We start from the raw sequence: 20,300 nt of genomic DNA on the forward strand, positions 1-20,300 counted from the left end.
TCTCCCAAAGCAAAGAAGAGAAAGAAGAGAAAGAAAAGAAACAGAAAGAGGAAGGGAGGGATGGAAGGAAGAAAGGGAGGACAGAAGGAAGGAAAATATAATAAAAACAGAAAAAAGAGAGACATGGCTAGCCTAGGGAAGAGAAGGACCAGGAGAGACAGGAGAGCATCTTCCAATATTTGAGGGGCTGCCCCAGAGAGGAGGGGGTCAAGCTAGTCTCCAAAGCACAAGAAAGAGAAAGAAAGAAAGAAAGAAAGGAGAGAAAGAAAGAAAGAGGAAGGGAGGGATGGAAGGAAGGAAAGGAGGACAGAAGGAAGGAAAAAATAATAAAAAAAGAGAGACATGGCTGGTCTAGGGAAGAGAAGGACCAGGGGAGACAGGAGAACATTTTCCAATATTTGAGGGGCTTCCACAGAGAGGAGGGGGCCAAGCTGTTTTCCAAAGCACAAGAAAGAAAGAGAAAGAAAGAAAGAAAGAAGAAAGAAAGAAGGTGGAAGGGAGGGAGGGATGGAAGGAAAAAATAATGAAAAAAGAAAAAAGAAGGACCAGGGGAGATAGGAGAGCATCTTCCAATATTTGAGGGGCTGCCCCAGAGAGGAGGAAGGGGGTCCAGCTATTCTCCAAAGCACCCGAAGTCCAGAGAAGGAAGAATGGATGGAAACTGACCAAGGAGAGATTCAACCTGGAAATAAGGAGAAATTTTCTCACAGTGAGAACCATCAACCCATGGAAGAGAAGTTGCCTTCGGAAGCTGTGGGAGCTTTCCGGCACTTTGGACACACATGTTCACGCATTCCAGTTTGAGCACTGGGTGCTGAAAAGGTTCGCCATCACTGGTATGGGGGTCTCCTGCTTGGGGGGAAGGGGAGGGGTTGGACTAGATGATCTCCAAGGTCCCCGCCAACTCTGTTAATCTGTAATTTCTGAGAGCTTTCTGTAGTATTAAAAGGATGTGTCTACTTCCTATTATTGTGCCGAGGGGAACATATTGTTCTGTTGTTGGTTTGAATGATGCGTTGCGGTTTGTGAGTCACTTGACGAGCTAATATAACTCTTTTTGTCTGCTCTCAGGTTTCCCGCATACCTTCGATTCTCTTTCTGTTCAGCAAACAGAGGAGAGGCGGCAAACTCTTTTAATAGGCAAATATTTATGTTCCGGTGGTAAAGAACCGTGAGACGGAATGGATTTCTCTTAAATCAGCTTTTTATCTCTCACTTCCGTAACAGGAGTTCGTTTATAAAGCTTTTTATAAAGGCCACACATGGAACACTACGCCTGGTTTGGGTCACCCTGTTACATATTACAAAGATGTAGAGGCTCTATAAAGCGTAGAGGGACGAGCAATAAAGATGATTTAGCACGGCGGTCACCAATTGGTGGTTTGCGAGAAAAATGTGGTGGTGCGCAGAAAAATTATTTGCATTTTTTGCACTGCACTCAATCAGGGGTCCTCAAACTGGACGGATATGTGCAATGAAGGCGTGTGTTGCTGCAGAGAGTCTCCCCCCTTGGTGTCTTTTGTGGGGTTGGAGGGGGGCAGAAATTCCCACTTGGGGTCTGCTTCGGCCTCCTGGTGGGGGGCTTTGGCGAAGGCTGGAGGAAGAGCCGCTGGTGGCGAAGAGCCGTAGGGCCGCATTCCAGTGGGACTGTTATCATGGCCTGGAACTGGCTGACCATCTCAGCCCACTGAGCCTCCAAGCACCGGTACCTGGCCTTGCACTCCCGCAGGTCTTCCCTCTGCTTGGAAAGCCCATGCTCCTAGTCCTCAGTGAGGTGCTTCTGCTGAAACCTCCTTCTCGGCTAGATCCAATTTGACTGAGCTGTTTTGCCAACTCTTTCTCCTGGTGGCTGCTCAGCTCCAGCAATTGCTCCCTGTTGGGGCCCTAAGGAGCCCGGGCGGGCAGGCGAGGAGTGGCGAGTAGAGGCTGTCGAGGGGCTGGGAATGACATCGAATTGGTCACGCCCACCCAGTCACATGACCACCTTGCCACGCCCATCAGGCAGATCGTATTAGTGGTCCGTGGGATTTAAAATGAGGAATTTAGTGGTCTCTGAGGTCTGAAAGGTTTGGGGGCCGCTGATTTGGGGGGCTGGAGGCTAAAGCCTAGGAAGAACGGGTGTAGGAATTGGGTATGTTTAATTTATCTAGACCAGTGTTTCTCAACCTTGGGAACTTGAAGATGTCTGGACTTCAACTGAAGTCCAGACATCTTCAAGTTCCCAAGGTTGAGAACACTGGTCTAGACATGAAATATTGAAATATGAAATAGGTCAGGAAAATATCTACAGACCCCTCACATCCTCACGACGCTATCGAGCACTGCACACCAGAACAACTAGACACAAGGACAGTTTCTCCCCCGAACGCCATCACTCTTTAAACAAATAATTCCCACAACACTGTCCAAACTATTTACGAAGACTATACTGCTATTATTCTTCTCTTCCTTCCCATTACCTACATCTCCTTTTCTACTTAAGACTATAACCTTGTTGCTTGCCTTCGTGACCTCAAGACTGGGACTACTGCAATGTGCTCTACATGGGGCAGCCCTTGAAGGTATTCGGAGACTTCAGCTCGTCCAGAACGCCAGCCCGGCGAGCGATTGTGGGTGCACCTCGGTACACCCACGTTACACCTATCCTCCGCGAGCTGCACTGGTTACCGATCGGTCTCCGGATACGCTTCAAGGGGCTAGTCGTCACTTATAAAGCCCTTCATGGTATTGGATCTGGGTACCTGAAGAGACCACCTGCTGCCCAATTACCTCCCACAGACCCATTAGATCACACAGAGTTGGCCTCCTCCGGGCTCCGTCCACCAGCCAATGCCATCTAGCTACCAACCGGGGAGGGCCCTTCTCTGTGGCAGCTCCGGCCCTTTGGAACGAACTCCCCGCAGAGATTCGGACCCTCACCTCTCTCCAGGCCTTCCGCAAAGCCGTTAAAACCTGGCTGTGCCGGCAGGCCTGGGGTTGATGAGTTCCCCTCCCCTCTCGACCTGTGTGGCTGTGTGACTCTTGGTTATTTTAATCACCTGTATTGTGTTCTATGTTCCCTTTCCCCCTTTGAGTTGTTCGCCGCCCTGAGTCCTTCCCGGAAAAGGGCGGCATACAAATAAAATAAATCCTGTATCTGTTATGATTTATATTCTTTTATTTCGTTTCCTGGTGTGATTCTGATTGCATATTTAGTATCCTATGACTACCAGTAAGTGTTGCATCCTTATGATTCTTGATGAATGTGGGGTTTTTTTGTGTAAACTGAGAGCTTCTGCAACGAAGACAAATAAAATAAATCCTGTATCTTTATGATTTATATTGTTTATTTCGTTTCCGGTGTGATTCTGATTGCATATTTAGTATCCTATGACTACCAATAAGTGTTGCATCTTATGATTCTTGATGAATGTGGTTTTTTTTTGTGTACACTGAGAGCTTCTGCAACGAAGACAGATAAAATAAATCCTGTATCTTTATGATTTATATTGTTTATTTCGTTTCCTGGTGTGATTTTTGATTGCTTATTTAGTATCCTATGACTACCAATAAGTGTTGCATCTTATGATTCTTGATGAATGTGGTTTTTTTTATGTACACTGAGAGCTTCTACAACGAAGACAAATTCCTTGTGTGTCCAATTACACTTGGCCAGTAAAGAATTCTATTAAGGAAGAGAAGGACTAGGGGGGACATGATAGCAGTCTTCCAATATTGCTACGAAGGGGAGGGGGCTCGCCTATTTCCCAAGCACCAGAAGGCAGGACAAGAAGCACGTCTCAAAACTAATCCAGGAGAGAAGAAAGCTAGAACTAAGGAGAAAATTCCTAACCATAGAACAATTGACCAGTGGAACAGAATGCCACCAGAAGGTGTGAGTGGCTTCATCGCTGGAATGTTTTTTAAGAAGAGATTGGACAGCCATTTGTCTCATAGAACATAGGGGTCTCCCGCTTGAGCAGGAGGGTGGACTGGAAGATCTCCAAGACCCCTTCCAACTCTGTTATTCTGTGAAATAATTCCACGTAGCATTATCTTCCAGGACTCGGTGCTTGGTAAATCTCGCCTAGATGGACAGCATGTCTGAACAGGTTCCACCACAAAACCGCGTTCGACTAAAGGGCGCTCGACGAAACCGCGTAGCTGACGTCATCACAGCGCGACAACAGCGCGGAGAAAAAGCATGCTGTAAACGCTAAACCTAAAATTAACCCTAAACCAAACCTAACCCCCCTAAACCTACCCTAAACCTAACCCTAAACCTAACCCTAAACCTAACCCTAAACCTAACCCTAACCCTTAACCTAACCCTAACCCTAACCTAACCCTAAACCTAACCCTTAACCTAACCCTAAACCTAACCCTAATCCTTAACCTAACCCTAAACCTAAACCTAATCCTTAACCTAACCCTAAACCTAAACCCTTACCTTAAGTTGAATCGGCTTGCTTTCAAAGCGCTATTTAAAGCGCCCTTCTTTCCTCCGCGCTGGCTGTTGTTCGCCCTGTTGATGACGTCAGCGACGCGGTTTAATCAGGCGCGGCTTAGTCGAGACGCGTTTTGTCGTGCCACTGTCTGAAACAGCAGATCAGATCCTAGCAGGATGGAGGTTAGGAAGCCGGAAAACAACTCTCTTCCAAATGTGTTTTTATGTGACAAAAGTTATAAATGTGCTCTGTGTTTTAATTCTTTGGCAATGAACGAGCAGGATGTTGGTACAGGTAGCTCTGACTTACGACCACATTTGGAAGCGAAAATTTCTGTTGCTAAGCAACAGGGGCTGTTAAATGAATCGCACCCAATTTTATGGCTATTTTTTGGGGGGCCACAACTGATAAACAATTCACTGCCGTTTTAAAGTGAATCACCTGGTCATTAAATGAATCCAGCTTCGCCCTGTTGACTTTGCAGCCAATTGTAATACATGCCAGTCGCCAAGCACCTGAATTCTGATCATGTGACCGCCCACGAGGATGCTGCAATGGTCATAAGTGCAAGGACCCCCTTGTAAAATCACTTTTTTTCAAATGCCATTGTAAATTTGAATGGTGGTGTGGCTTGCCAGCGCAGCTGGCAGCAGATTCGGACAGTGGGGAGGTTGGGGAGGAAGATGGGCCAGTCCTGGAGTCTGGGGGAGGCTCTGATGAGGGCTCTGTGGTCGGAGGCAGAGAGGGGGCCACGGGGATCCCCTTTTGCGACCTTCTGTCACGCTAAGTCAGTGGGGAAGCCGGATTCAGTTAACGACCGGGTTAGTAACTTGACAACTGCAACCAATTCACTTAACAGCGGTGGCGAGAAAGGACTTAAAACGGGGGCAAAACTCACTTAAGAACCGTCTTGCTTAGCAATGGAAATTTGGAGCTCAACTGTGGGTCGTACGTCGAGGAACTCCCAGTAAACTTTCTGGAACAATAGTTTCTTCTAACCCGCCATCCCAAACCAGATGTTGTGAGCCCAAAATGTATGCTGCTAAGCGAGAAATGTGTTAAGTGAGCTTTGCGCTGTTTTACAAATTCCTTGCTACCTGTGTTAAGTGAATCACCGCAGTTGTTAAATCGAGAAGATGTTCCCTGAAGATGGATTCCCGCACCAGTCCGAAAGCTCGGAAGACAAAAATCCTGGTCCCGCTTGCCTGGCCCAGACTGGATCCCCCCACTCCCGTTGTTGGCCACGCGATCGAGCAGCCGTTTCCCTTCTGGCTGAAATGGAAAAAGGAAGTTGGTGGCGACGGGAATTTGCATATATTAGCAAAAAGGCTTCATCGATGCGGAAAAAATAAAACCTTTTGCTTGGCACGTAACCTGGCGCTGGGCTCCACCTCCTCCCTGATTTAATCCCCGTTGTACAAGTGAGGATTTTGTAACAAGTGGTTGTGCTGATTCATGGATTAGCTGTTGAAATGTCAGATCCTCCCGTTTGACAAGAGGAAATATCCGGGGGGAAAAATATCCTCTTTATTGAACCTTAGTTGTCTCCCAGGGCTCCGAGTTCATTCTTGCATTAAATTGTCTTCAGGGGGATTAAATTCCAGAAAGAGTGCAGAGAAGAGCAACCAAGAGGATTTGGGAACTGGAGGCTAAAACGTATGAAGGACGGCTGTGACTAGAAGACCTCCACGGTCCCTTCCAACCATGTTATTCTGTTCTTCTGAAGACGTCAGCTAGGGTTGAGGAGCTGCATCTATCTACCCAGGTTACATGGAAGAAGGAACCTGCTCCTTCAACGTACAAAGCAGAGCCACAAGCTTGTTTGTGACGTTCTGTGTGAAGTTTTAGTAGCATTTTATAATGCTTTGGTGAGAGACTTGGAATCCTGCATCCAGTTTTGGCCACCACGAGATAAGGAGGATGTGGAGGACTCTAGAAAGAGTGCAGAGAAGAGCAACCAAGAGGATTAGGGGACTGGAAGGCTGATGTCAAGCCTGCAGCCATCTTTTTGTTTAGGTCTTTCGCCTGCCACGTTTTCTATTATTCTACTATGTATTTTCTGTTATGGGAAAATGGGATGTACAGAGTTAGATGCTATGTAGCCATAACAACATTCTTTCCAGAAAACCAAGGTCATCCTTTGTCTTTGCACCTCTGTACCTGGCCGGAACTGGATGGGTGTGGATGATTGGACCATGGGATGGGACTGGTGGGTGGGAGAGGAAAGATCTTGAACTTCAACTGAGTGGGAAAATTGGGAAGCTTTCACATTCGGGTTTTCCCAGATGTGCCAACATGGCTCTCTAATAAATTGTGTTCTACTTGGGGGTGGGGGGGTGTTGGACTAGAAGACCTCAAGATCCTAGGATTCTATGATAGGAAAGAAGAAGGAAGGAAGGAAGGAAGGAAAAATTTCCTGAAAGTGAGAACAATTAATCAATGGAATAGCTTGCCACCAAAAGTTGCAGGTGCTCCAACACTGGAAATGTTTAAGAAGAGATTGGATAACCATTTGTCTGAAATGGTAAAGGGTCTCCTGCTTGAGCAGTGGGTTGGACTAGAAGACCTCCAAGGTCCCTTCCAGCTCTATTCTGACAAATGAGTTTCCTTTCCAATTATCAGTTTGAAAGAGAGAGATAAGGAAGGAAGGGAAGGATGGAAGGAAGGATGGATGGAAAGATGGAAGGAAGGAAAGAAGGAAGGATGGATGGAAGGATGGAAGGAAGAAAGGAAGGACGATGGATAAGAAGGATGGAAGGAAGGATGGAAGGAAGGATGGATGGAAGGAAGGATGGAAGGAAGGAAGGAAGAAAGGAAGGATGGAAGGAAGGATGGATGGGAAGGAAGGAAGAAAGGAAGGAAGATGGGAGGAAGGATGGAAGGAAAGAAGGAAGGATGGATGGAAGGATGGGAAGGAAGGATGGAAGGAAGGAAGGAAGGAAGGAAAGAAGGAAGGAAGGATGATGGAAGGAAGGATGGAAGGAAGGAAAGAAGGAAGGATGGATGGATGGATGGAAGGAAAGAAAGAAGGAAGGAAGGATGGATGGAAGGAAGGATGGAAGAAGGAAGGAAGGAAGAGGATGGAAGGGAGGATGGAAGGAGGGAAGGAAGGAAGGAAGGAAGGAAGGAAAGAAGGAAGGAAGGATGGATGGAAGGCAAGGATGGAAGGAAGGAAGGAAAGAAGGAAGGATGGATGGCAGGAAGGATGGATGGAAGGAAGGATGGAAGGAAGGAAGGAAAGAAGGAAGGAAGGATGGATGGAAGGAAGGAAGGAAGGAAGGAAAGGAAGGAAGAAAGGAAGGAGCTATGGGTTGAAGCTACTCAGATGGAGATCAAACCTAAAAATAATGAGAATTTCCTGGACAATGAGAACAATTGACCAGTGGAACTGCTTGCCTCCAGAAGTTGTGGGTGCTCCAACACTGGACGTTTTAAAGAAGAGATTGGATAGCCATGTGTCTGAAATGGTACGGGGTCTCCTGCTTGAACAGGGGGTGGACTGTAAGACCTTCAAGGCCCCCTATTCAATTCTGCTCTGAAAACACTTCAGGCATGTCTTCGAGGAGGAAAACAGGAATGTCCGTACATACACCTCTATGGTGCGTCAGGCAGTCCTTCACTTATGATCGGCCACTTAGCAACAGCGAGAAGTTATGACAGACCCTCCCAAAGCTACAAGTAGTCCTCAACTTACGACTGCAATGGAGCCCAAAATTCATCTGGCTGAGACATTTTAAGTGAGTTTTGCACCAGTTTATGACCTTTTGGGCCGCAGTTGTTAAGCAAAGCACTGCCGCTGTAGGTCAGTAACAGGTTTGTTAAGCGAATCCGGCTTCCCCATGGCTTTGCTAGTCAGAAGGTCGCAAAAGGGGATCACGTGATTCTGCAACCGGTCATAAATAGGGACCAGTTGCCAAGAGGCTGAATTTGGGTTACGTTAGTCTGGGGATGCTGCAACAGTCGTAAGTGTGAAAAATGGGCATGTCCCTTTTTTTTCAGGTGTTGTTGTAACATCAGTCACTAAACAAACTGTTGTAAAATTGAGGACTGCTGCACTTAACAGAATAACAAAGTACTTACAACCTGGTTTCAAAGTTACAACCATCCAGGTGTTCCTGGAGGTTACCACTGTTCTGACCGTGGGCTTCCCAAGATCACGAAGCTGACCCCTCGTCCCGATAAACACCCCAAGGGAATTCCTCTCCAGCAAAGGTCCGTCCGACAGTCTTTCAAGAGATTTCACAACTCCAGACCTTATCAGGCTTGGAGAGCTGCCAGGCCGATATCTTCCAAACGCCACTCTGTAGCAGCAATACTTTGCAATAAGTCAGGAGCAGATTTTCACCTAAAGAGTGGACTCATGGCCTCCTGCAAACTCCACTCCCCTTTCGCTCCTCTTTTATTTTCCTCTGGGAGGGGCCATTCATCGTCAACCTGTGGCTTACTCCGAGTCGAACCCTTGTCCTTAACGGTTCCCTTATCCTGGAAGCTTCTGCGCATGCGCACACTGGGAACAGGCTCCAGCTGTTTCTTCTGCCTCACTGATGTTTGACTCTGAAGGCAAGCTGATAACTGTCGGACAGCCCTGGCCCCTCTCTGCCTCCGACACAGAGCCCTCATCAGAGCCTTCCCCAGATTCCAAAACTGGCCCATCTTCCTACCCAACCTCCTCACTGTCCGAATCTGCTGCCAGCTCTGCTCGCCACAACTTGGTGTATATATACAGAGAGAGACACACACCTGGCCCACACTTGTTCTGATCGAAGCTCCCCAAGAGCATGAAGCAAACTCTTGTCCTGACAAAAAAAACCCTTTTATTAATTTGCTGTGAATTCTGCTCATTTACATCCAGCAAAGTCTTTCAAGGGAGGATTTACAGTCACAGATCTCTGGCTTGGAGAGCTGCCAGCCAAGATCTGCAGAACTTGGCAAGGAGCCTCGGAGAGTCACGAATTAATTAAGTGAACTAATTGTCTCCTGCAAACTCCACTCCCCTTTCGCTCCTCTTTTATTTCCTCTGGGAGGGGCCATTCACCGTCCACTGTGGCCTTACACCCAAGTCAACCCCTGTACTTCAGCTGTTCCCTTTGTCTGGCCACTCTGCGCATGCACACACTGGGAACAGGCTCCAGCTGTTCTTCTGCCTCACTGATGTCTGACTCCGATAATTGTCGGACGGCCCTGGCCCCCTCTCTGCTCCAACACAGAGCCCTCATCAGAGCCTTCCCCAGACTCCAGGACTGGCCCCTCTTCGTCCCCAACCTCCTCACTCTCCGACTCTGCTGCCAGCTCCACTGGCCACTGGTGGGCCACAACACCACCAGCCCCTGGAACACTCTCCTTCCCGACTTTCTCCCCCATCCACCCCTAACTCAGCATAGATGGCTGAGGGATTCTGGGAGTTGAAGTCCTTAAGTCTTAAAGTTCCCAAGTTTGGAGAGCCGTGGTTTAGAAAATCACGCGCTGCTTACACACCTGTTTGGCCAGCTGTTTCCACTGTCCTGGGAAGAACCGGGCGAGTGAAGAATCAGAACTTCAGCAACTGACTGGACATCCGGGTCAGCTCCACCGCACATCAAAGAACTTCCGGGAGATTCGGTTTCAACTGTCATTTGGGGAAAAAGGGGCATTTTTTTGGTTCGCTTCATTTATTGTTGTCATTCCGTAGTTGCAGGCATATCGGAAAAGCTCGGGAGGATCGTCAGTCAACACCCTTCAAACCCAAGAAGGCACGAAGGCAGAAGCTTTGTCCACCCCATGGATAGAAACACCCAGGCAGAAACTAAGCAATGTGGTATATGCAGTAAAGGCAGTGAGCCCTGGGCAGATGTGTTCATTGGGGAAACAAAACAGCCACTTCACAGACGCATGGCACAACTTGAGAGAAAGAAAAAAGAGGGGAGGAGGGAGAAAGGAAGGAAAAGAAAGAAAGGAGAAAGAAAAGAAGGAAAAAGGAAAGGAGGGAGAAAGGAAGGAAAGAAGGAAAAGGAAAGAAAGAAAAGAGAAAGAAAGAAAGGAAAGAAGAAAAGGGAAGGAAGGAAGGAGAAATAGAAAAAAAAAGGAAAGAGAAAGAAAGGAAGAAAAAGCTCTGACTGGATGGAGGGGAATGGGAGGATTTATATTCCTTGCAGGCCAAGAATACACAAAGGCTACTCCAAGGATACAAACACCCAGGCAGAAACTAAGCAATGTGGTATATGCAGTAAAAGGCAGTGAGCCCTGTGCAGATGTGTTCATTGGGGAAACAAAACAGCCACTTCACATCCATATTCTCGAATAACATTTACCATCACAGATTTTTCATCTAGTATAACTAAATACCTCACTTTCATTGTACAGCATATGTTCAATTACGATTAGTATTATTTTTTTCCCCAATAATCATAATTCCCTTACATTCTTGATTATCTATTTGATAACAGTATACCTTTATATAATCCCCATGTGAAAGAAAAGATTTTTTTTTTACCAACCATTTATATTTATATATCGGTATTTCCATTATACATAATTCCACCAATCAACTATCAGGTATGCTTATGTTCATTGTTATCCTTGTACCTCATACCTTCAAACAGAAATCTTATTCCTTCATTTTTCAACAAAATATTCTAAATAGTCGCTACATATATATATATACCAATGTTTAATTATTCCCTTATTAAAATTATTTATCAACAACAAGATATCATGGTAATATGTTCTTAAGGTTATACATTGTATCACCAATCCTCTATCAAGTATACATAAAATCGTTGTTATCTTTATCCTTTTAAAGCAAAAAATTCTAAGTATCAATTCATATTCAATTCATGTTATTCGAGAATAGGATGTTAAAACACCTGTAACCAAACGACATGCTGTGTGTGATGATGCTTTTGGGGGGGGGGGTGTTGTGTTTTTGGGAGTAAGGCCACAAGTGCACAGTGAATGGCCCCTCCCAGAGGAAATAAAAGAGGAGCGAAAGGGAGTGGAGTTTGCAGGAGACCATGAGTTCATTCCTGCATCCTTGCCAAGTATTACAGCGTCTGAAAGATATCAGCCTGGCCACTCTCCAAGCCTGATAAAAGTTGGCACCGCGGGCCGGATCTGGCCCCCGGCCCTGAGTTTGACACCTCTGAGCTGCTCGAACTCAAGACTTACATGACGAGGAGAATGGGATCTCTGAAAGCTGGACCTTTCCCACTGCGTGTCGGAGGCGGGAATTTGAGCACCGTGGAGCGTATATCTCTTTGTCGCTGCTGGAAGACGCAGCTTCATTTCCAACCTGCAAGAAACAAGATGGCAGAGGGATGAAGGCCAGGGTGATTAAACTATTATTCCTGGGTGGATTCTTACCTTCCCAATTTTCTGTAATTGAGAAGAGGATAATTTTGGATTACAGATTAGTGCCAGGGCCATGACGGTGTCATGCCTGCAAGTCATCTTTTTGGGGGGGGGGCTTCAGACCTGCCACACTTTCTACTGCCTACTTTCTATGGTGGTAAAATGGGAAGAGGCATTACATGGAGTTGGATGATATGGAGCCATAATAACAGTCTTCTTAGAAACTCAAGGTCATCTTTGTCTGCACCTAGGCGGAACTGGATGGTAGGAATCTGTGTTCGTGGCAGGGGAAGATTGGACCATGTGATGGACTTGTGGGTGTGGGCCAGAGGGGGTTCCTTCCAGTTCGCACCTATTCGGTAGAACCGGTTCGTCAAATCTACCGAACCGGTTAGAAGAGGTTCCACCAGTGGACCCGGAAAGCAGGCCACACCTACAGAAGAGGTTCCAACTTTTTGAAACCCACCACTGGTCCTTGGATATGATTATTCTACACTATCATGCTCATATTTCTAAAGCTCAGTGCCTCTGTGAAAGGTAAGGATGGCTGCTGAGTTTTTGGTGCAATCAGAACATTGTGTGTGTGTCGAAGTTGTTTCAACGCAAACCAAAGATGCCTTTTAAAAAACAAGTTTCCATCCTATCTTATGCATCCCAGTGCTGTGTGAGAGGTAATTTAAGGTGGTCTGACAAGTGTCGTCGGCATCTTCATATCCGGTCACATGGGTGGCAAGCCACTCCCATCCGGTCACATGGGCAGCAAGCCACTCCCACAAAGGAGGCCACGCCCACAGAGTAGGTTCGAACAATTTTTGAAACCCACCACTAGTGTGGGGGCAAGTTCTTGAACTTTCAACTGGGTGGGGAAAACCGGGAAGCTTTCAGATTCAGGTTTCCCTTAGCAGCATATATTTTGCTGAATTCTGGTCGTACGTTGAGGTTCAGTCCTCCCTGCGCACGCTGGCTGAGAACGATGGGAATAGATGGGGGTCAGTTTGGAGTAGTGGCAAGAAACCAGGAAATGGTGCGTTCTAGTATCGATTTAGGTCCAAAAGCTGGCTGGCTGGGCCCATGGGCCAATCAGCAGCGAGTGTGAGTACTAGTCCCCCCCCTTAGACATGAAAGACAGTTGGGTTACTTTGGGCCAATCATCAGGCAACGTTGAGTTCTAGTTCTGCCTTAGGCATGGAATTCAACTGGTGATTTGGACCAATCAGCAGCAGACTGTGAGTTCTAGTCCTGCCTTATGCTTGAAAGCCTGCTAGATGACTTTTGGCCAATCACCAGGAGACGTTGAGTTCTAGTCCCACCTTACGCTTAAAAGCCTGCTGGGTGACTTTGGGCCAATCACCAGGAGACGTTGAGTTCTAGTCCCACCTTATGCTTAAAAGCCTGCTGGATGACTTTGGGCCAATCACCAGGAGACGTTGAGTTCTAGGCCTGCTACAGGCATGAAGGATGATTGGGTGACTTTGGGCCAATCACCAGGAGATATATGAGTTCTAGTCCCGCCTTACACATGAAAACTAACTGGGTGACTTTGGGCCAGTTACTCCCTCTCAGCCCAACCCCCCTCACAGGGTGTTGTTGGGGGAAAATAGGCAGAGGAGGAGCATTATGTATGTTTGCTCCCTTGAATTATTTATAAAATAGTAAAGATGGGATAAGAAGATAGATAGATAGATAGATAGATAGATAGATAGATAGATAGATAGATAAGATGATAGATAAATATGATAAGATGATAGACATAGATAGAGATAGCTGGCTAGCTAGCTAGCTGATGGATAGATGGATGGATGGGGAGGAGAGTACATGAGATAGTAGATAGATAGAAAGAAGATGATAGGTAGACATGATAGATAGATAGATAGATAGATAGATAGTAGTATAGATAGATAGATAAATATGATAAGATGATAGACATAGATAGAGATAGCTGGCTAGCTAGCTAGCTGATGGATAGATGGATGGATGGGAGGAGAGATACATGAGATAGAGATAGATAGAAAGAAGATGATAGGTAGACATGATAGATAGATAGATAGATATAGATAGATAGATAAATATGATAAGATGATAGACATAGATAGAGATAGATAGATAGATAGTAGATAGATAGATAGATAGATAGTAGATAGATAGATGATAGCTGATGGATAGGGATGGATGGGAGGAGAGATACATGAGATAGAGATAGATAGAAAGAAGATGATAGGTAGACATGATAGATAGATATAGATAGATAGATAGATAGCAGACATAGATAGATAGATAGATAGATAGATAGATAGATAGATAGATAGATAGATAGATAGATAGATAGATAGATAGATAGATAGATAGATAGATAGATAGATAGAAGATGATAGGTAGACATGATAGATAGATATGATAAGATGATAGACATAGATAGAGAGCTAGCTAGCTAGCTAGCTGATGGATAGATGGATGGATGGGAGGAGAGATACATGAGATAGAGATAGATAGAAAGAAGATGATAGGTAGACATGATAGATAGATAGATATGATAGATAGATATAGATGATAGATAGATAGATAGATAGATAGATAGCAGACATAGATAGTAGATAGATGATAGATAGATAGATAGATAGATAGATAGATAGATAGATAGATAGAAGATGATATGTAGACATGATAGATAGATAGATAGATAGATAGATAAATAGATAGAAAGAAGATGATAGGTAGACATGCTAGATAGATAGATAGAGAGATAGATAGAAACAAAAGATGATATGTAGACATGATAGATAGATAGTAGATAGATAGATAGATAGATAGATAGATAGATAGCTAGATAGATAGATAGATGATCGGTAGACAGACAGAGCGACAGACAGCGGACATGTATAGCTAGCTAATGGATGGATGGATGGAGATGGATGAATGAGGTGAATGAATGACTGAAAATAAATAAACTAACCAACCCAAGCAACCAAGCAACCAAGCAACCAACCAGCCAAACAACATAATGGATGGATTTCATCTGTTGTCTCAGAACTGGCAGGGAAAAGTCCTTCTATGTTTAGTTTCATCAAAGGGGCCTCACGCTTGTCGTGAATGGACTCATTTTCCGGGTGCACATAGTTCCACCACCGATGCAAAACCCAAAAGGGGCTGGGCTGGGTGTGCACAATCACCCCAAACCCAAACCAAGGCAGCAACAGGTTAGATTAATCCGAGTTTCGCTTAGCGTAATGCAGCTGGTCAAGGCTAGGTTGTCAAGCGCCTGAGCCCCACTTTCATCAAGGCAAGCACAAGGAAGCAAGGGCTTTTGGGGGCCTGATCCCGGGATGACCTCGGATGGGGGTAACACAGCCTCTTCAAGAACTGGCAAGAAGAGGAAGGGACCTTTTGAAGCCTCAATGCTTCTCTTTGATAAGATTCGAATGAGGTGCCTTCTCCAAAGCCCCTCCATGAGGAATAGCAGAATAACAGCGTTGGAAGGGACCTCGGAGGTCTTCTAGTCCAACCCCCTGCCTAGACAGACAAATGGCTATCCAACATCTTCTTAAAGACTTCCAGTGTTGGGGCATTCACAACTTCTGTTCCACTGATTAATTGTCCTCACTGACAGGAAATTTCTCCGCAGTTCTAAGTTGTTTCTTTCCTTGATTAGTTTCCACCCATTGCTTCTTGTTCTACCCTCAGGTGCCTTGGAGAGTAGCTTGTCCCGTTTTTCTTCGGGGCAGCCCTCAAATAGAATAGACTAACACGGTTGGAAGGGACCTTGGAGGTCTTCTAGTCCAACCCCCTCTTAGCAGGAAACCCTACACCACTTCAGGCAAATGGTTATCCAACATCTTCTTAAAAGCTTCCAGTGATGGAGCACTCACAACATCTGGAGGCAAGCTGTTCCATCCATCCATCCATCCATCCATCCTTCTGTCTGCCATGTATCTTATTTACCTGTCTCAGAATCATAGAATCACAGTGAGAGAGTTGGAGGTCTTCTAGTCCAACCCTCTGCTCAAGCAGGAGACCCAAACCCTTTTAGACAAACAGTTGTCCAATCTCTTCTTGAACACCTCCAGTGTTGGAACATTCACAACTTCTGGAGGCAAGTTGTTCCACTGGATAATTGTCCTTCCTGTTAGGAAGTTTCTCCTCAGTTCTAAGTTTCTTCTCTCCTGGATTAGTTTCCACCCATTGCTTCTTGTTCTACCCTCAGGTGCCTGGAGAATAGCTTGACTCTTCTTCTTTGTGGTAACCCTGAGATATTGGAAGACTGCTATCATGTCCTCCAAGTCCTTCTTTTCATTAAACTAGACATTCCCAGTTCCTGCAACCGTTCTTCCTATGTTTTAGCCCCCAGTCCCCTAATCATCTTGGTTGCTCTTCTCTTTTCTGGCAATGTCATCCCTTGATTTGTGAGACCCAAGTAAACTTGCTGTGTTCCTTCTCAGATTTCTCCTACCAAACGAAAGTGATGGGAGGACACCAGGTTGGGATTTCTTGTACTGGTCACTAAAGATGGACTAGGTTGGGTGGCTTCAGAGAAGGTGGCAGAGGGTGTCCTGAGGGACCTCAGGATGGAGCCATCTCATAATACCTGAAAATCTCTGGGTGGTTTGGTGGGGGGTGCTACAGGCAATCCAAAAACTGGGCCACCCTGGAAGGATTTGTCCAATTCTGGGGGAGAAGACTGAGAGAAGCCAACGCGGACTTCAAGAAATCCAAGTTGCTTTGCAAACTCTACTCTTTGCTTCGAAGCTGATGAGTCTCCAGAAGAGGCAAGTGAATCGGGCATGGCTAGTAGAGGTGTTTGGTCCTCAAAGGTTTGGGAGAACCATCTATGTATATATATATAAAAATGTGTGTGTGTGTTTATGTGTGTGTGTGTTCCATCATAACACTGGAACGCCTCGAGCAATTTCAACCAAACTTGTTACACAGATGACTTACCCTCTGGAAACAAACACTGTGGTGGTAAGACACCCCTAACACCCCTCAGGGTGTGTGTCCTGTTAAAATACAGCCTGTTGTCCCTTAAAATGGCTTCTACTGTACTGCTGTAAAATGGCTTCTACTGTACAATGGCTTCTACTATAAAATGGCTCTAGTGTGTATGTATGTATGCTCCATCATAACTCTGGAACGCCTCGAGCAATTTCAACCAAACTTGTTACACAGATGACTTACTCTCTGGAAACAAACACTGTGGGGGGGTAAGACACCCCGTAACACCCCTCGGGGTGTGTGTCCTGTTAAGATACAGCCTGTTGTGCTGAATGCAACCTTGAGAGTAATCTAGCAAGCTGTTAACAGGACCATCGAAAGCATGCAAACAGGGCAGGATAAAATCACCCCCTAGGATCTGAAAATGAAGCCCACTCACTATTGGCCTCCTTTCAGGGCTAACAGCCCCTCCTCCATTTTACCCACAACAACAACCCTGTGAGGTGGGTGAGATGAGAGAGAATGACTGGTCCAAAATCCCCCAGTTGGCTCTCATGTCTAAGGCAGGACTAGAACTCTCAGTCTCCTGGCGATTGGCCCAAAGTCACCCAGCTGGCTTTCATGCCTAAGGCAGGACTAGAACTCACGGTCGCCTGCTTTCTAGGCCAGCACCTTCACCACTAATATACCCCAAACTGGCTAATCGTGGACTGTTTTCATTTTTTTTCCTGAGGGTACAGAGCAGCTGCCTTTTCTCTCCATCCTATTTGCTAGCAAAGAATCTTTTTCTTTAAAGTGGCTTCTACTGTCCTGCTGTAAAATGGCTTCTACTGTGCAGCGCAGTGGAGTTGCCATGGTAATGGCTTCACAGTACACAAGGGGGAAAATCCAACTTTAGAAATTTGGTCTGGGCATTTCCCCCCTATAAATAAATAAGTGGGCAACGGCAGTTTATCGGTTAGTCTCTAAATAGTTAGGCTTCAATAGTTAGGCTTATATACCGCTTCCTAGGGCTTTCAGCCCTCTCTAAGCGGTTTACAGAGTCAGCATATTGCCCCCAACAACAATCTGGGTCCTCATTTTACCCACCTCGGAAGGATGGAAGGCTGAGTCAACCTTGAGCCTGGTGGGATTTGAACAGCCGAACTGCTGAACTGCAGTCAGCTGAAGTAGCCTGCAGTGCTGCATTTAACCACTGTGCCACCTTGGCTCTTAAATCATAGAATCATAGCATAACAGACCCGGAAGCAACCTTGAAGGTCATAAAACGGGTGAAAACTCAGTCCACAACGGTCTCGCTTAGCAATGGAAATTTTCGGGCTCCATTGCGGTCGTAAGCGAGGACCCCCTGTACTTTCAAAGAACCAAGAACTACTTTCCCACCCTCTGCCTATCTGAATTGGAATCAGTTCCTTGGCCCATCAGTCACTAAGCAATTAATTGTAGGCCTTTCCTGGTTCAGATGAAAAGGAGAGTTGTAAACTCTCTGCCTTGCTGGTTATCACATACCAAATCTTGGTGGATCTGGGTAGGACAGCGTTTCTCCGCCCGAGTAACTTTAAAGGGAGTGGATGTCAACTCCCAGATTTCCCCAGCCAGCAATGTTGGCTGATAAGTAAATAACCTGGTTGTTAAGTGAATCTGGCTTCCATTGGAGCATTGCTGGCTGGGGAATTCTGGAAATTGAAGTCCATTCTTAAAACGCCTTAAAAGTTAAAAGAGAAACACGGATATAGACATTAATTCGTGGAGGTCCCAAAGGTGCTTTGTGGAGTTGAAACCAATCTTTACGCAAATAGAATAGAAGAATAAAATAGAATATAAATTAGAATAGAATAGAATAGAATAGAATTCAGAAATAGAGTAGAGAAGAATAGAATAGGATAGAATGGAATAGGAATAGAATAGATATTGGAATGAAGAATAGAATAGACTAGAAGAATAAAATAGAATAGAAATTAGAATAGAATAAAATAGAATTCAGAAATAGAGTAGAGTAGAATAGGATAGAATGGAATAGGAATAGAATAGAATAGATATTGGAATGAAGAATAGACTAGACTAGACTAGAAGAATAAAATAGAATAGAATAGAATTAGAATAGAATACAATAGAATTCAGAAACAGAGTGGAGTAGAATAGAATAGGAATAGAATAGAATAATATAGAATAGATATTGGGATGAAGAATAGACTAGACTAGATTAGATTAGAAAATAAAATAGAATAGAAATTAGAATAGAATAAAATACAATTTAGAATAGAAAAGAAAAGAACAGAGCAGAACAGAATTCAGGAATAGAATAAAATAGAAATTAGAATAGAATAGAATAATAACTTTATGGTCACTTTGAATGTAGACTAATCGGCGTCCATTAAAGTGACATTTCGTTGCATCCAGCTCTCAAAGCCTCACCACGGCCAAATATACACTACAGAATATAAGAGAACAAATAAAGGAAGACAGATGAAATGCCAATTCTACAGAAGGTCTCCGGGCTTCAATAGAACAGGAGACCTTGGAGATAAGAAATGAGTCTGGGGAACTGAATGCCTCTGCTTTCTAGCTGATGCTTTGGAAACGGGACCAAGAAAGAAGGAATAAAGCAACGCAGGCAATTTAGAAGAGAGCAACCGTCTCTAGCTGAGGGCAAGGGAGGTTTTGCAAATCCAGCTGAAAAGGAAATTGCCATTTCCCGTTGCTTGGAAAACCGCCATAACGTCAGTCATTTTGCAAATGTTCTTTCGGTTTATAAAGTGGATCTCAAAACTATTGTCCTAGGAAGATTATTCAAAAGTCGAATTTCATCCCCTCTGTCTGTTTTTATCCCCCCTGTCTGTTCCCCCCGCCCCCACACACCCCCGGAAGAAACACGCTGCCTATGAGTGGTATTACATAAGTGCAGGTGTTCCTTGACTTACGACCACAATGGAGCCCACAATTTCTGTTGTTAAGTGAGCTTTGCCCCTTTTTACGACTTTCCTTGCCACAAGTGGTTTAAGTGAATCCCTGCCATTGATAAGGTATAACCTTGCTAAGTGAATCAGGCTTCCCCGTTGATTTTAGAATAGAATAGAAGAACAGAGTTGGAAGGGGCCTTGGAGGTCTTCTAGTCCAACCCCCTGCTTAGGCAGGAAACTCCTAAAACACTACAGAGGAATGGTTCTCCAACATCTTCTTAAAGACTTCCAGTGTTGGGGCATTCACAACTTGAGGCAACTTCTGTTCCACTGATTTATTGTCCTCACTGTCAGGAAATTCCTCCTCAGTTCTAAGTTGCTTCTCCCCTGGATTAGTTTCCACCCATTGCTTCTTGTTTTGTCCTCTGGTGCCTTGGAGAATAGCTTGACTCCCCCTTCTTTGGGGCAGCCCCTGAGATATCTTGCTTTTCAGGAGGTGGCAAAAGGGGGTCACATAACCCCAGGGACACTGCAACCAGCTTCTTAAAACAACAAGAAGAAAGCAATAAAAATAAGGAAACGATGGAAACCCAGGTGGACGATTATCTCCCCGTCAATCTCGGAGATCGTTGAGCCTTTGAGCCTTCAAGGAGCAGGACAGGGTGTATCTCCTCACCATCTTTGCATTCCTCCTGGCTTTCAAGCGCTCTTAATTGGTTTG

The 20,300-nt window shown here is 45.2% G+C and overlaps 1 protein-coding gene across 1 annotated transcript in view; it reads right to left on the reverse strand.

Annotated features, from left to right (window-relative positions):
* ARMC9 (armadillo repeat containing 9) overlaps window positions 1-20,300 on the reverse strand; it is a 103,211-nt gene that overhangs the window by 8,786 nt on the left and 74,125 nt on the right. Inside the window, exons 18-19 of the mRNA XM_032224930.1 lie at window positions 11,571-11,694; window positions 9,903-10,032 (exon numbers count right to left, since the gene is read on the reverse strand). Coding sequence (XP_032080821.1) covers window positions 10,003-10,032; window positions 11,571-11,694 — 154 coding nt within the window. The 3' untranslated portion in view covers window positions 9,903-10,002. The remainder of the gene's footprint in view (window positions 1-9,902; window positions 10,033-11,570; window positions 11,695-20,300) is intronic.

The sequence above is a fragment of the Thamnophis elegans genome, chromosome 10, assembly GCF_009769535.1.
Source record: "Thamnophis elegans isolate rThaEle1 chromosome 10, rThaEle1.pri, whole genome shotgun sequence".
In the NCBI taxonomy this organism is placed as follows: Eukaryota; Metazoa; Chordata; class Lepidosauria; order Squamata; family Colubridae; genus Thamnophis; species Thamnophis elegans.